General features: G+C 38.3%; 1 protein-coding gene across 10 annotated transcripts in view; it reads left to right on the top strand.

Annotated features, from left to right (window-relative positions):
- Window positions 1-17,677, top strand: part of CTNNA2 (catenin alpha 2) — a 462,204-nt gene that overhangs the window by 170,744 nt on the left and 273,783 nt on the right. The window contains exon 1 of one of the 10 annotated variants that reach the window (XM_064419034.1): window positions 14,272-14,301. The exons of the other annotated variants lie outside the window; for them this stretch is intronic. Coding sequence (XP_064275104.1) covers window positions 14,287-14,301 — 15 coding nt within the window. The 5' untranslated portion in view covers window positions 14,272-14,286. Of the gene's footprint in view, window positions 1-14,271; window positions 14,302-17,677 lie in introns of those variants that run through there. 10 annotated transcript variants of the gene reach the window in all.

Raw genomic sequence — 17,677 nt, 5'->3', positions numbered from 1 at the left:
TCTGAATTTTTGAAGGATGGTCTAGATTCTTTTTACATACAATATCTACATGACTACATTAGCAGTGCTTCAGGGAAGTATTTCATCTGACTCATGGAACTGGAATTTCTTGGGTTCACATCCTTGTAGATACTGCAGAGCCTTGTCATATATTCGGCACTTGAACTCCCTGAGAAATATAAATATCTCTTTCCTCTGAAAATAGACCAGATCTCTAAATATCAGTAAACCAGCATTTAGCAGACTTTGAATACTAAAGAAAGAAATGAAACGTCCTGCAGCAATTTCAGCTGTCTGTAAAAGAGACCAAAGGATTTTAAAATGGATATCTAGAAGAAAAGCCTGAGGCACAGTTCAATCAGCTTTGGTCTAAACCATTTTAAAATAAAATTTAAAAGGAACCACTGTAGTGATTTGGATGTTTGTGTTTACTGTAAGACTAAAAGCTGGATTGTGTTTAGAAGTTAAGTAATATCATATAAATTCATTAAAATTTTTGGATAATCCAGTTACCTTTCCCAGTTAAACATAACCTTGACACAACCATTTTAGAGTCAGTGTCTTAATTTGGGAAATTGTTTTCTCACAAAAAAAAAAAAAAAGGGTCAGGAAAAAAACACCAGAACAATTTATTCACTTTTACCTAACTGACAAATACTTTGGATGTCTCCCAGTTTCCATTTTCAGAGGAAATATATTGACCAAAATGGAGGAGCTCTGGGGCAGGAGGAGAGAAAAGCTCAGATTTCCTGAATCCCACAGCTGCAAGTACCAAAGCATTGTATTTTCAATTCCCCAAGTGGGGCATTCTCTCTTTAAACGACATTGGCACAGGCACCTCTGAGTATTTTTAAAGGTTGTACTGAACATCTACAGGGTGTTTTGTTACCATGAAAGAGGTGGAAATGTCTGTTATTGATCCATGGGTGCTTCAGGAAAGTGCTTTAAAAATAGAATGAATTCTTCCTTGTTACATTTTAAAGTATTTCTACAAGAAATGGTCTCAGTTATGTTTTTAGTGTATCTGGCAGGTTTTTGAGATGTGGGGATTGCAGCTTAGTTGCAGAATTCTTCCTCCAACAAGTGAACTATTAAAGGAGAACCCTCTGCTTTGAGTAGGGTTGAAAAAATGCAGCTGTTGGATAGGCTCCCCTACTTAATTTTAATTCCAGATGCAAAGATCTATTTTTCTTAACTGTAGATCTGCAACTTTTTGCCTTAATATAAAGACTTCAAAATAAAAATGCAGAATACACTTCAGATGTTATCTGGAAAGTATCCAATAACCCTTAACAGTTCTAGTTAAATAGTTTAATTTTCATTCTCTATTGGGTTATACTTTCTTACTTTCTCTTCCTCTGTTTTTTTAACAGATTGTCTTTAGAGATGTTGTTCTCAGTTTAAATGTTTATGAAGATGAGCATACAAATAGCTGCTAATTGGTAGATCCTCGTGATTGCATAATCAGTTATTGGCCTGAGTCTGGCATCACTCTCTGAGGGATGTGTGGTATTATTTCTTTCCCTTTGCCATCTTCCAAAATTTTGTGTAAAAAAAGAAAGATATACACAAAGCTTTTTTTTTTTTCTGTCATTGCCATGGAAACATTAAAAGTAATAGGAATTGTAGGAAGATGTAGAGGGAAGGAAGGAGATACAGAACAGTAAAGAAAAAAGGCAAGTGGCAGTGAGGCAATATTCATATATCAATTTATTCACAAATTGTCTCTTACTTGGAAAAGCTCTACTTTTTTGCCTGAAATGCAGGTTAGTCTGATCAATTTGTGTAAAAATAAGAATATTCTTTCCATTCAGTAGAAATACCGAAAAACTCACTTCAGTTAGTATCTTTTCAGATGTTTTCATGGTACTATAACTCTGGTAATGGTGGATATTTACAGCTGGGTTGCATTACAGTAGGTTGAATGTTTCTGGGCCAGCATGTGTTCTGTTTGCTCTTCTATGTTTTTTTTGTGTGTCTTGGACCACTGCCCAAACCCTTTGGGGGGGAAAAAATAAAAAAAAGGAAGGAAGGAAGGAAGGAAGGAAGGAAGGAAGGAAGGAAGGAAGGAAGGAAGGAAGGAAGGAAGGAAGGAAGGAAGGAAGGAAGGAAGGAAGGAAGGAAGGAAGGAAGGAAGGAAGGAAGGAAGGAAGGAAGGAAGGAAGGAAGGAAGGAAGGAAGGAAGGAAGGAAGGAAGGAAGGAAGGAAGGAAGGAAGGAAGGAAGGAAGGAAGGAAGGAAGGAAGGAAGGAAGGAAGGAAGGAAGGAAGGAAGGAAGGAGAAAGAAGAAAGAAAGAAAGAAAGAAAGAAAGAAAGAAAGAAAGAAAGAAAGAAAGAAAGAAAGAAAGAAAGAAAGAAAGAAAGAAAGAAAGAAAGAAAGAAAGAAAGAAAGAAAGAAAGAAAGAAAGAAAGAAAGAAAGAAAGAAAGAAAGAAAGAAAGAAAGAAAGAAAGAAAGAAAGAAAGAAAGAAAGAAAGAAAGAAAGAAAGAAAGAAAGAAAAGAAAGAATCCTTCCTGACAAGCGCAGAGAAGTCGCTGAAGTCGGGATCCTTAAATGTGATTTGTTCTGAAGGACTTCGAGAGTGCACTGATGCTCTTTTCTCGGATGCGTGGATCTGATCGGGTTTTATCTGCATGCTCTCGCTATAAACACCACGTTTTGCCTTGTGAGCAGGCGCTCCCCGTTGTTTTCCCCCATTCCTGGGCGCTGCTCCTGCTCCTTGCCGAGTTCCAGCAGGTGGCAGCGCTGCCGCGCCGTTCGCGGCTTTGGAAGCGGCCGAAGCCCCGCACCGCAAATGGCTTCTTCTGCAAAACTCTTCCCATCCCCATCACGCCTGCCATTTACCACTTGGGCAGAATAATGTCCCCAAATCTCCGCTCCACGCCTGTCTTATCCTATTGTGATGCCTGCTATCCGCAGTGAAATATGTGGATCGCTTTTGTCGTTGCTGCTGCGCTCCTCAATCCCGTGTTGTGGTTTAACTCTAAAACACAGGCAGCAATTCCACTGCATTAAGCTGATAAAGGCAATACTTCCTACAAAATCCTGTTCCCTGTTGTGTTTTTAATAAATAGATCTTACAGACTCGCTGCCACTATTTTATTTTGAGAGACTGGTACCTTGTTTGCATGGTCCAGTGCTGTGTGGGAACGAAGTAGGATGTTGAGAGGATTAGGGTGGAGTGAACATCTTTGTGTCACCTCTCCAGTCCCCTCTTCATTATCTGATACAGCAACAGAATTCCCACTGCATCTATTTTTCCTATTTATTTCCTCTGTTAAACAAACCTTCAGTTTATCCATTTTAAAAGATGTTCTGGTGTTTCAGAAGCACAGGGCAGGACTTGGTAATGTAGGAATTTCTTCTGTCAAAAGATAAAAAATAAGTTTAATGATAATGTATTTGTTAGAACCATGGTTTTAAGCAATTAGAAGCCAAAAGTGAGTGGTCTGTGTGACATTCTCTGTCTTCTGCTTGCTTTGATGCTTTAAGTCATGTTTGGGCTCTGGAATGAGAACCTGCTCCTTGAGGGAGCAAGGACATAAAACAGAAGAATCAAGCTTTCTGGATAAAGCACCGCTATGGATGTCATGAAGCTGCTATTTTCTGGACCTACTCATACATATGTTATTGTCACAGCCCTTTAAATAGAGTCGGTGTTGCTAAGCAATATTCAAATCATGTAAAGTTCTTCTGAAAGCAGTGAATACCTGTTAACATTCCTTTGGGCTATACTCGCTGATTTACTACTAGTAAATCATGAGTACTGAACCAAGTTCATGCATTTTAACCTGTTTTCCTTTTCTCTGTTGTTTTGTTTTTACCACAGGAGTTTAAATGCCCTGCTGCAAAAATCGAACCCAGTGAGTTAGAGTAGGGACCCAGTGGGGGGAATATGGGAGGAAGGTACCCAAGTGGGAATGCTGGGCTCATTAATGCACGTTTTCTGCCGTTCTGCTCCTTGAATTTCAGAAATTTAGAAAGTGGAGATAAGAATTGCCAGACAGTGTTGTTGCCTGGCAGCCTGCAGAAACCATATGATGCTAAGTGAGGCTGCCTGACCCAAGTGAAACAGATATTTTAGCCCTTTCTTCTTCCTGCTAATTCTTGAAAGAGCTGTTGGGATACTGCCTGGTTATAGTGCTAAAAATTCCTCCAGTGAAGGGACACATATAGATACCAGTATATTTTTAGAAGTGATGCAATTCATATTTTAGGTAGGGTAGTATATTTTTACATTCTTAGTTGGAGATGAAAGGAGATGTTCTCATAAAGAAAAGCTTTATTGCAATTTATGATGGGAGTGTAGGCTGCTACTAAGTTGTGAATAATATAAGTAACCTATGGATATTGAGCTGCGTGTTGCATAAGTTCTATTTCTCTGTAGAACTGAGATTTGGTGTTAGTATTCTCGCTTTTATTTCAAAAGGCATTGTAGTCTTTTCCTTTCAATGAATTAAATCTTTGTGGTGAATCATCCTCTTTAAAGCTTAAGGAGAAGCTTAAGGAGGTTTTTTTCCTTAATTTTTGTATCAAACACACAGACAAAGAACAAAACAGAGGAATTCTTATTTTGATATGCTGCATATGAATCTCCTGTGTGTCAATGCAGCTTGTTAAAACAAGATTTAAAGAGATACCTTACTGGGTAAATATGACTTTCTCTTTACATGAGCTAGTTCTACTGAGGAGAGAAAAACAACTGAGTTTTAAATTTGAGAAACTCATTTATTAACTTACTGAATTTCTTCTCTTTTTTTTTTTTTTTTTAATTGGATCTTGAAGAAATAATTTCCTAAAAAGATGGCAGTTTTAAAGCCTGGTGTTTTACCAGCATGTAGTAAAACATCTACACTGGGTCGATGTTAGGAGTAATGATGATGACAGCAGTTTATTACAGAAGTAGGTGACAACACCACAGTTCAGAGCTCTCTTCTGGTGGGTGCCTCACATACTGATTGGCTTAATGCTTTTAGAGGGTGATTAATGAGGTTCTGAGACACTGCAAATATTGGAGTGCTTTAGCAAATAGCAAGTTAACAAACACTAGAGGAAATAGCTAGTGAGAAAAATATTTGAAAGCCTAAAATATGTATTAAACATACAACTTCTCAACATTTGGATTGTTCCTTGCTGCATTTCAATGCAGTTTGTCTCCTGCTTTCTTCTACCAAAGAGAAATAGGCACAGAGTGCCCAGAGAAGCTGTGTCTGCCCCTGGATCCCTGGAAGTGTCCAAGGCCAGGCTGGACAGGGTTTGGAGCACCCTGGGATGGTGGAAGGTGTCCCTGCCCATGGCAGGGTGTGGGAACTGGATGAGCTTTGTTGTCCCTTTCCATCCAAACCATTCTGTCATTCTGTGAGGTGTTGAGTGGTCAACTATTGTGTTCTTCATGAATTCTCTGATATTATCTGATTTGTTCTTCTGTGTTTTGAAGCTGAAGATGCTTTATAGCCAAAACAGCTCCAGCTGTGAAATCTGGAAGGAATTTCTCTCTACTGCTGATATCTGGTTCACTCTCCCTTCTCAGGGTGATTTTTTCTAAAACTGGAAGCTTGTACAGCTCCTGCTTGGTTGCTGGTAGTCTTGTGGTTGCAGAGGCTTTATTTACGTGGCCGTTTATTTAACTACATTTCCTCTTTCATTTGTCTTGTGGTGTTTATAAAAATTGTGACACTTCTGTTTCCCTCTTTTCCAAGTACATGTTTAGATATCCTGGTCCTAGGCTTTTCATATCGCATATTTCAGCCGACAGCATTCTAAAATCCAACGTGTCACCTGGGAATTAAGAAATGCCAAATGATAGCTTGGAAATGCCACGTTTTTGTGTTGATAGTCTGCCTTTTAGCACAAAAATTCTGCCTTGAGGTAATGCCTATTCTTTCATAAGCCATTGAACTCATAAAATTATATTTTTGGCTTTCATCGTTGCTTTTGTAATTTTCTAACAAGTATACATCAGGTAACATCTTCAGCGCTGGTAGCAATATTCCTTCTTGGATGTGAAAAAAGCAGCCCAGAATCAATATCTAATTTTTCCCAGCATACAAATCCAAATCCAGCTTTGGAACATGGATTTAAAATAGGATTTTGGTTTTTCAGGGCTTTGAAGGACTAATTTTCCTTTTTTAGGACAGTTCAAATCAATTTTTAGTAAAGTCTGTAGATGTCCAACTCATAAGTAATAAGGTGCTGATATTTCTTCTGATAATCTTAATTATAAGCTTGATGCTATATTTTCTTTTATTAGGAAAAGTTTTATCTGCTCCAAAATAAGAAGTTAGTATTTCAAATACCCTGTTTTAAAATTATTCTGACTCAGACCTAGACAGTTTACTCAGTTCAGGATTTCATAAGCCTTGTAAAATCTTGCCTTTGTCTCAGTTTCTCCTGGTGCTGTGATACTTTGCTTACTAGCGTTGATACAGCCAGCAGTGGGCAAAAACCACCAGAAAACCATGAAAACCAAGAAAAACATGAATCTAATGCCTGATGGACAAACTTATTCTGCATCTGGAAGAGGTACTTTGTGTTCAGATGCAACATTTACATACCCATTATCACACTTAAAAGGTAATTGCAAAAATCAGTAGTCAATTGAGGTCAATTCACATCATTAATCAGGGTCATTACAGGGAAATACAGCTGCCTTTGTAATTAGGCAACTACTTTAATAACAAACAAGATAATCTCTAAAGAGAAGGGTTTGGCTATGCTGAGAAGTAAATGCTGCTCCTGTGGTAACCTTGCTGTTTTTAGATTCAGGTGCTGATATCCCAAGATTTGTCCCAAGTTGTTTAAATTCCGGCCTTTTCATGACCTGTGATCTCCCAAACTGTGCAGCCTCAGAGCTTAAAGCAGCAGGGGAAAGTATTTAAAGCTCCTTGTCAGTGAGAGAGTCCCCTCAGTGACTCAGCCTTTGATGTCAGTATTGCCAATGAATCCCCTTCCTGGCTTTGAAATGCAAAAAGTGCCCAGCACTGGGTGCTGATTTTATCCTGTGAATATTCCAGTGCTTATGTCTATGTCACCCTAAATTTGGAGTTTTCCTGCAAGACCTGGTTGTTATTCCCTGCTGGCTGAGGGAGCTATTACCTTTCCAATACTTCAGGTTTTCTGAGAGCAGCACAGGTGATGAGCCCCTTCCTTTTATAGCCTTGCACCAAAGAAAGAATCCCGACTCCTGACACTATTTTGGGATAAAAGAAGAGGATGTTGTCTTCTTCTTCCACAGAATTCCTGTCTGTTTAAGTCAAGGAAAAAAAAAAAATTGCATTGCTTGTAATTGTCAGTGACAAAGAAACTTTCTGTAGTGTGTGTGTCTGTGTATCATGGATACTAATGAGCCATGTAAACCTCACATTTGTTACTAACTTCACAGTGATTGATCATTTGCATCGTGTGTGGATAATTACTTCCCCAAATAGAATTCCTAATGTCATGACAACTCTCACGGCCCCCTCAGACTGATTCACTTGTGTAACTATGTCAGCTTCTTGTTGTATTTTGCTGCAAAGATTGTCTGATTAGTAAGAAATTGTAATTTATTTGGATAATGAAACTCAATGTACGTAACAAGGAAACTTAATGACCTCTTAGTAGTTCTCACCGTGAATTTTATTCTCAATAGCATCATAGCATTAGAGTTTTTTCCCCAACATTAGCACACAGAACTCAAGTTTAAGACTGCTATTACTGTGCTAATGCAAAATCAGGGAATACCTTTTGATGGAAGGAACCTGGGATGGTCTCTGATCAAGTCTGCTCAAAGCAAAACTGCCTTCAATGTATAATGGGGTTGCTCAGGGTCTTGTCCTCTCACTCTGCCTCCAAGGGTGAACTCCAGGGTCTCTTTGGGCAACTTTAGTCCTCTCCAGGAGTGCTTCCCCCTGTCCATAATGGGAATCTGCAATAAATAAATAATTTTGTTTTGTGAATTTTACATAAAACAACTCATCTCTTTTTTTTTTTTTAGATTAAATGTATATAAAGCATACATTTCCATTAAAGCAAATTTTATTCTAAGTTAATCAGTAAAGAGATACTGGAGGGGTAGAATCCGGGTAGAATCCACGTGCTTAGAAGAGGTGAGGGGAGTTTTTTGGCCCTGGGTTGCCTGGATCAGTGACATGGGCTTGACACTGGGGGAGCAGGGTCCAAAGTCCTGCTTGTCAAAAAGATGAGGGGTAGTGGGTACATGTCACTGGTGGGAAGATTCCAGCTAGACACAAGGGGAGAATTTTTTCCCATCAGGAACATTCAGCCATTGGAATAATCTTCCCAGTGTGAGAAATGATACTCACTTCTGAAAAATTTAAAAGGTTTATTAAAACCTCATCAAAAAAATACAGCAGAAGACTGAATACAGAAAATATTACAGCACTGGGAGCAAAGGATCTTTCCCACCATGTGCTCATCCACATAGTGGAGGTTTTGCCTTTTAACCCTTTAGCTCCTCCCAAAGTTCTGTCTTCAACTCCTTTGCTGTCCAGTGGTGGAGTTTACTTCCTTAAATCTTGGTTGGAGGTCAGGTGCTGCCATAGTAAGAAGCCAACCCTCCCAAATGTCCCAAACCCAGGTCGTCCCTGATAACAATGGAAGGGGTAAAACACAACTATAAGTCTATGAAACTTCTCTTAACGTCTATACATAATATTTGCCTTTTAATTGTGAGAGTCAACCATCACATTACTCATCTGTCACACCAGGGAAGTGGTAGATTCCCCAGTGCTGGACACATTTAAGATAAAGCTGCTCAGGTTTCTGGGCCATCTTGTCTAGACTGTGCTTTGGCCAAGAAAGGCTGGACCAGATGATCCTTGAGTCCCCTTCCAACCTGGCACTCCATGATTCTATGAAAATATTTGCACCTAAACTGAAGGAGGTATTTTGCCATGAGGTTGAACCAAGCCATGTGTAAATAGCAGACCCTGCTATTCCAGGCTGTTCTGTGTACCCAATATGGGTTAGCAATAGTAAACTGATAATGTATTTGATTGCCATAATTAAAGGCATTTGATTACATCAGCTTGGAACATTGTCTATAATAATGATTAAAATTGTGCTGGGGCGCATTCAGCAGTTTTACACTTTGATAATACACAATATGGAATGAAAACCTGGCAGCAGACTGAGGGATTCAATGTTGCATGCAGGAATACAGAGTAAGCACAATTACAGTGTTCAGGAGAAGACAAGTAATGCATTTCAACACATTCTGCTTTTGTCTTTGCTAAGTCTTCAAAATGAAGCTTCAGATTTCACAAGTGCAGCTTGTAACTTGTTCAAGGTTCTTTTAATAGGTATTTTTGAAAGTGTTGAAAGAGCAGGATGCACATTCTATTGTTTGTATGTATTTCACATTCTAAATTAAAAGCTTAGCTGTGTTCTTTTCTTCACTGAAACATCTTGTTTTGTTTGAGTCTCATTCTTTTCTTTCCTTTCTGGTTTTCAGAACCTGATGTTTATTACTTATTTTGTGCTTTGACTATATTTTTTCCCTTTTGTCTTTTAAATTACCTGTTCTTCATCTTTTTCATTCTTTGGTTTCCCTCAGTGTTATTTTTCAGCTTCTCTTCTCCTTCTATTAAGGTCGGGATTGAAGTTCTTGAGATAATATTTTGTGTTTAGACTTAGGTGTTTATTATTTTCTATCTATATCACAGTGTTGCAAGGTGTGAGTTCTGTAACATTTCACTAACAAGGTACAAAATTGTTAACTATTTTTCTCTGCAAGATTTTTTAAGGCCAAACTAATTAAGAAATGACACAAATTATTTTTAACTCAATAACTAAATACTTGTGTCTTGTAATGTGGACTTTTCTGTCTAATTACAATATACTACCTAAACTCATGAAGAAGAAGGTGAAGACGAACAACTAGCTACCACTTAAAAAACCTCTATCTTAGCGTCACATATATCACTATATTCTGAAACATTAAACTCTAAGTTTTCTACCACATGGTAATACACACTTCTTGTCAAACTACACTCCCACAATCCCAGTTCTGTCATTCAATTTTGGAAGACTTCTCTACGGCTTCAGGTCAATGCAGCGTTCTCTTGGTTGTCAGTGCCTGCCAGCACAGAAAGTCTGAAATTCTCAGCATCCAGGACTCCAACATCCCAGTTTACTTGTCCCCAGAACAGAGAGCATCCATACTGATTATATTTAAGAGACATTCCTTGAAACGGACTTTGTTGTAATTTAAGAGGTCTACAAGAGGCTTTCCTCTCTTTCAGTAGGATTGCTTTGCTTTCTTCAGTGGTGCCATGTTTGTTTTTCTTTATTAAGTCTAAATTCCCACAAAGTTAGAGAAAGGATGGAAAAGTAATGGGTCTTGAATTGAACCTTAAAAGTATTCAAAAATTGAGACAGGAAAAGGGAATGAGAGCATAGAGACAAAGTTGTCAGGAAGCAAACAGTAGAATGGAGCAGAACTTCATAACAATTTTTGTCTCTACTTTCTTTGTTCATCGCCCTTTTTTAATACTGTAATATTTTTGAAGCAGTGTGAATGATTTATTGGTACTAATCACCATGCAATTATTTGTTGAGTTGAGCTGACACTTGGGAAATCTCTTGCTCATATTATTGAATTTTTGTCAGCTAAATTCTTATATATGAAATAAGAGCTAACTTTCCTCTGTAATTTTACTAGTATACATCAACTTCAAACTTATGGAAAGTGTCAAGTCGCAAAGTTGCCAATCTCAAGATTAATTTGAAAAGTCATATCAAACCCAAAGAATTTTCTTGTGCCTTTGAAGTGACAAAGTCCTGGCACTAAAAAGTGATAGAACAGGCACAATGTTACTGTTCTAAGCTGACCAAAAAATAAAATTCATGTTATTCTTGGGCTTAAAGCAAGACTCTTGTGTTAAAGCTGAGAAAAAAATTGGTGGAAAGCTGTGTGAGAGGAGAGTACCTTGAGAAAAAGAAATGAGAAAGGAGTTCCCAAGTTGTTTTTCTATGGAGTTTTATCTGTAAGGAAACACCTGGGAACATGAATCTCTACCCCATCCCAGTTTTGGAGTCAAGTATCATAACTCTGTTCCTCTTGGTAAACATTTTTCTCTTCACTGTCATGTTGTGACTGGTAGTTTCCACTTGATGCCTGTGAATCAAATCATTGTTATTTTCAAAAGAATTCACACGTAATTTGAATTTCTAAGTGCCAGGTGTTGTTGTTATTATGTTCAAAGAACACAATTGCATTTAAACAAGCTGTCACTACAAAACTAAAAATATGAAAATACTAAATAAAAACCACCAAAGTCAGTGTTATTGCTTGTAATTTGATTTAGTGCATTTCATATCCCTTTTCTGGTAGGTGGTAATCTTCTCCAAAATTAAATGAAATACTGTACTTTGTCACAGGAGCATGCATGCAGAAAAAAAGCACTTTCCTGGGCTTGATGAGTAATTATTTTGCCATCTTAACCAGCGAATTTAATCACACAGTTAAAGTACTGAAATTTTACAATATTAAAAATTTACTTATAGTACATTGCATTTTGATTGCTATTGTCTTTTGAAAAAAAAAATCATTCCTATAATGGTTGGATTCCTTAAACAAATGTGTTTTTGTGAGAACTTTTACCAGCACCACCTGCAGATATTTTCCATGTCAGTTCCACCATTTAGAAATATATTTCCTTTTCAAATGATCTTTAGGTCTCTTACAATACAGGAGCACATGAACCCGGAGTGGCCACAGAGGTAAACAAAGCTGTGCTTGAAAATCTGGGGGAAATACTGTAGTTTGTACCCCCCTTTCAAGCTAAGTCAAGTATCATTACTCCATTCCTCTGGAGCAAGAAAATACTTGCTCCTCTGCTAACTCTAAAGATTAAAAAAAAAAGGCAATTTAAATAGATATAAAGTAGATTAAAATAGATATTAAATAGTTATATTTAAATAGATAAAAAAGGACAATTTATTTTTAGGCAGATTTATTTTTAAGAGAGAAACTCATGCAAGGAATGAGTAAGACCGGGACACACCTGTCAGAGTGGGTCAGACCAGACCTTCAGCTCCCTGTCCAGTAAGAATTGTTAAAGAAAGAGTTCTAGGAGCTTGGAAAGTGTGGAGTGAGCTTTTCCTTGCTAAATCTTCCAAGCTTCCACAGGCTGTGATTTAGAAACTTCCTGAGTTGAAATTAGCATCTGAATTGCTGCTTTAATAGCCATCTGTGGACCCATAATCCACTCTTTTTGCTGAAGACTTATTGAACCCACTCATATGTTTGAGCTCCCCTGCAACAATGAGTTTCTGAATTTAATTAGATACCGTATGAAATAGTAATTATTGTTGTTCATTTTAAATGTCCAACCTGATTATCCTATTTTAGATCTCTTAATTTATTGATTGCTGGCCAAGCTTCCAAATAACCATCTCTTACTGACCATTTTCTTAATGTAGAACCTGAACTGCTGCATCTACTGATCTCTGAAGAGATGCTAAGCCCTCAAACATATATTTAGCTTTGTCATTTTTTAAAAAGAGAATACTCTTGTCCTGCATTGTGTATATGATTATCCTTTTAACCTGTCGTTTTACATATAATGTTTAGAAACTTGGTGCAATTTAATAAGTTGATTAAAAGAATGTGGAGGCAGTGCTCATATTCAGCTGAATAATTTATTTGAAGGCAGATGTTGTGATAAGTCGTGCAGTACAGTGTGTTAAATTTAGGTGGACAGTTCCAGAATTGCTTTGCATCTTCTCAAAGCTGAAAAGAACAAGATCAGATTCAAATTCCTGTGGAATCATTAAGGTTGAAAAAGACCCCCATGACCAAGTCCAACCTTGACCAAATACCAGACCATGTTGTGAAGTTCCAGTTCTGGTTGTTTTTTTGTTTTTTTTCCTGAACACTTCCAGAAATGGTGACTCCACCCCTCCCATGGGCAGCCTGTTCCAAGAGCTTTTCTACAGCCAAGAATTTTGGTAATTAATTATCTTAAAATTGCCTTAAAATTAGAGAAAATGGCCCTAGACTGGAGTGTTGAGCTTCCACTGAGGGGATCTACTTTGTTATTGCTGTTTGTTAGTCACAGCCCCCAGCAGCAGCAGCACTGAAATACAACAGCAAAGTTTATGCTGATGTCACCCAGTTTGTTATCTTTGAGTGACCTTTGGCTGAGAGTTGCTACAGCTGAATAATAATGACAAATCAGGGTGGGTTGGTTTTATTTGTTTTTAATACAACCTGATAATTACTCTTTAAATTAGATTTTCTAGAGGTTTCATTGTAATGTTGGAAAATAACGTCGAGGAAGGAATTGAAAACTTGCAGCAATAAGCACAATGCCTTAATTTTAGGCTATTTCTATAAAACATTACTGCCATTTTAACAACAAACAGGGGATCAAAATAAGAAGTGTATGCATGAGAAAAAAATGAGGAAGAGTAATAAAGTTACAGCCAGCAGTTTAATGGGATGTGATGATGGGGAAAATAAGTTTGTGAGTTTGACACGCATTTCCTCCGTTTCTCCTACATTCATTTGCAGTGTTAGGTAAGTTCCTTCCATTTCCTTGATCTGTGTGTACTTTTTTGAGAGGAAGAACCTTTAATGTGAGCCATCACATGTTGATTTGTTATGTATTAAGGTAATTTGCTTTGGCTGGCATTATAGAAATAATTATGGTAGTGTAAAATGAGCTGCTGGTCTTCCCAAATTAATTGAAGAGTAATGAGATTAATCATGAGTGGGAGTGAGTCCAACAGAATTTTAATATGGAGGAGCAAAATGGGATTATGTGGAACAGACTATCTTTTATCCTCTTTTTGTTAAGTATTGAAATATTCTGTCATGGGAGTGGAATTCCCTGGGGTGTTCTGTGGTTGCTAAGCAGATGACATCAAGGGATGACAGCTCTGCCACTGATTACATGATGTAGTGCCTTGAGTTTCAGGCATGCATGAAGATAAGAAATTGAGAGAAGAAGGAGAAATTGCCTCAGGGTGATCCAGGAGAGGTGCAGGTTGGATTTTAGAAAAATTTCTTTGCTGAATGGGTGGTTGAACATTGGAACAGGCTCCCCAGGGAAGTGATGGAGTCACCATCCCCACAGTGTTCACCTCTGTGAGGTGGAAGTGTAAAGAGCTGAGGGTGGAGGTGACTCTGGCTCCAGTCTGCCCCTAATCCACATGGGACAGGAATCTCCTACAGCGCCTTTCCTCAAACAGGGTCTGGACCACTCTTCACAAGTTGTCCCTGGTGTTTTAACTTGGACAAACTGGTACAGAACCATGGATTTATCATTCTTTTTGTGTGATGAGAAGTGTTCAGGTGAGAAGTACTCAGCTTTTCTCCACTTGAAGCAAATCAATGCAATGGAAAAGTACATGGTGATTTAACAAGTTTGGAGACTTAATTTTATTTCAAATAATCAAACAAGCTAATTAGATAGCTGAATTTCACAGAAACGCTGTCTGATCAAGGGCTTGGGCAACAGGGGATTTGCAGAAATGAGCAGATCTTGTTAAATGCTGTCAAACTATGAGATATCTCACCTTATGGTGTATTAGGGAAGACACTTGTCCAATCACAGACATCATTTTGCCATTTCAAGTAATGCAGATAGAAATGTTGTAAAAGTGTAGAAATTCATTAGAAAGGCAATAAGTAATGCAAGGAAAGTGGGACGTTTGACTTTCCAATTAGTTGAACTTTTCCTATTAATGAGGTAGAGCTAAAATCTGAAGAAAAACCCTGTTATGGGCTGTTTGTTCTGGAACAGGGTTTGTGTTAGACATGATTCTAGGCTTTTCCTTAAACTCCTTTTTAAAGCATTATAATTTTCTTCTGACAGGAGCACACAGCACAGGATGAAAGCCTGAAGAGTGACCTGATGTTATTTTGTACTTTCAGGCTGTGCTTTGAGAAACAGCTTTGGACAAACAAATCAAGTTTTTTTAATTATAGCAGATAAGACACAACGTATTTGAATATTTGATTTTAAATCATATTATTTGTTGTATCTTTAAATGGTTGATCAGCTTGGGTGGTGAGATGTGAAGCAACTCAAGATATCTCACAATAATCCTGAAATTCTCTTGTTAAAATGTAAGTTTCAGAGTACTTCAGCAGCCTCAGAAATGAAACCAGGTAGTTCCTAAATTGTCAAAGGATGTCAGGGCTCTGAAAATCCTATTTTTAGTACTGTTTTTCTGGCCTGTCTCTTGCTTGAGCTCATTATGGAGCATTCCCAATGTGGTTTGCATTTTCCAAGAAATGAAGTTGTGCTCTAGACAGCTGCAGTCTCTATCCCTATTTACAATATCACAAGACTTTATTTTCCTTCCACAAATGACTCTTGTTGGAGACATTGGGCACCACTGAACATCCCTTTTTGGGAGACATGTTCTCTGCAATCCACTTAGGTGGGTTTGAGTCTCTTCTGCAGGTCCCTTGGCCTATTCCACCTTGGGAAAACTGGGAATTCTGTGTGTGTATAGCCCATGAGGTGAGTAAGGAGGCTGAGGCAGTGGAGGTAAAGAGAGCTCTGGGACAGGCTCACCCAAAAATACCAGCTCCCAATGACATCAGAGTTGGGTGTGTTTTGAATGATTAGGTTTTGCTGGGGATGCCACAAAAGCTTATGGAGAATCATTCTTTAAGTTAGCTCTGTTTGACAAAGCGTGTTGGGATCATGGGAGCCATTTTGAGGATGCACAAGTGGCTTTTGATGTGTGTACAGCTTGGTTGCTGCTCTGGATGGAGCTCATGGAAGCAGAAGAGCCGTCCCCAAGTGAGATGAATTTTGGGTCTAAACTGCAGCGTGTAAAAAATGACATGCTGGATTTTTTTTTTTCCATTAGTCCTAAAGATGAGGAGTAAATTACCTTAAATCACTGGTTATTATTAGATGATGTAGCTAAATAGTCACAGGTAGGTATTAGATATTAGCTACCAGGCCAGACTGAAAGTGCAGATCAATATGTTCTTCTTCATGCACAAAAACTATTGACAACAGTGACCACTTTCTTTCCCCCACAGAAACATGTCCTAGAAATAATGGCAAAATCAGTTCTGAAAAACACCGAATATTCTAGAACAGGAGGGCTGTGTGTGCTACCTGGGGTGGTGTTTGTTGTCTCACCACACTGTGGTTTGTGCTTTGGTGGAATTCCTTCCTTCCATCCCTCTCCTCTATTACAAACAGCCCATGTGGGAAAGTGAGGGCATTGTGACATTGGAATGTTTGCTGTGGGAAGTATTTTGGTGTTCTCTGTAGAAATAGGAGGCTCTTGTAAATCTGCAGAGTGCTGGTTCTCTGCAGTGAAGGATGTGGTTTCTTCCCTGCATGTGAGAGTTGAGAAAGCATCCATCAATATAAATAATGATGAGGGGAATGAACTGTAGCAATTGGCTTATTTCTGATTTTTCTTTTTTGTTGAAAAATACTGCAAAACCCATGATAGGAACTATCATAAAGCATCAGCTCTCACCCAGGGGATGTTAATCTTTTTCACTTTGATTTTTTTTTCTTTTGATGAGTGTGGTAGACAAATTAGATTTTTCTTGTTGTCTGAGTTGGCATTTTGGTCTCAGCCCAGACTGCAGATGCCTACAGTGTGACTATTAGGTATTAAAATGAAAACATTGCTCTTCATAAATGATGGTCCTTGTTGCACAATTGTACTGTAAATTTGACCATAATATTTTAAAATGTTAGTGTTTATTTATGGCTTGCAAGATTTAGATTTTTTTTTTCTGCTTAACCACTGGGCTGCTGTGTCACTAAAGTGGAATAAAGTAGATTTAGATTAGATATTGGGAAGAAATTCTTCCCTGTGAGGGTGGTGAGGCCCTGCACAGGGTGCCCAGAGCAGCTGTGGCTGCCCCTGGATCCCTGGAAGTGTCCAAGGTCAGGCTGGACGGGGCTTGGAGCACCCTGGGGTAGTGGGAGGTGTCCCTGCAGGTCAGGGGTTAGTGGATGTTCTTTATGGTCCTTTCCAACCCAAACCATTCCATGACTCCTTGCAGTGGGGTGATCCCACTCTGGTTGGTCCCACTGAGGATCTTGGTTCCTGAGGCTGCTGTGAGAGCTCCATTAATGCACTGAGGGTGGCTGTGGGACACAGTTGTGGGTTTGAAACCACTTCACACCCACAATGCCTTCTCTGATATTGCTGGAATAAAACCCTAATGGAGCTAGGAATTTTAAGTAATTGCATTTCTTCTGATTCCTCCCAAATCTCTTTTATTTTTCCACCGCATACCAAATTTTCCCTCAGACAATTTGCTGTAGATGCCTGGTCATGGTCAGTTTGACATTTGCCAGATGATGAATTAGAAGCAGGAAGAATTGTTTTATTATGTTTTGATGATTGTTGTTTTTATCCTTTATCTTGTCACTGCACTCTGATTCAGAACATCATTGTTATAAAATAAGCCACATTATAAACCACCTGCAGTGGTCACCATAGGATAATCTCACTCTTAAGGCATTTTTTGTATTCTTTAATTACCAAGGATAATTTAAATTATGAAAGGGCAAGAAAACGCACACTGAAAATCTGATTTTATATTTTGAATTTAATCAGAATAATTCAGTGCTGACCTTCAATGGCTCTCCTTAATATCCTGGATGAGTTCTATGACTCTGAGATTGCCAAGTCTTTTATGAAGGTCACAGCCATGAAGTTACTGAGGGACTAAA

Source organism: Passer domesticus, chromosome 4 (genome assembly GCF_036417665.1).
Source record: "Passer domesticus isolate bPasDom1 chromosome 4, bPasDom1.hap1, whole genome shotgun sequence".
NCBI lineage: Eukaryota > Metazoa > Chordata > Aves > Passeriformes > Passeridae > Passer > Passer domesticus.
The sequence above is the reverse complement of the archived record's forward strand: the minus strand, read 5'-3'. Positions and strand labels throughout refer to the sequence as shown.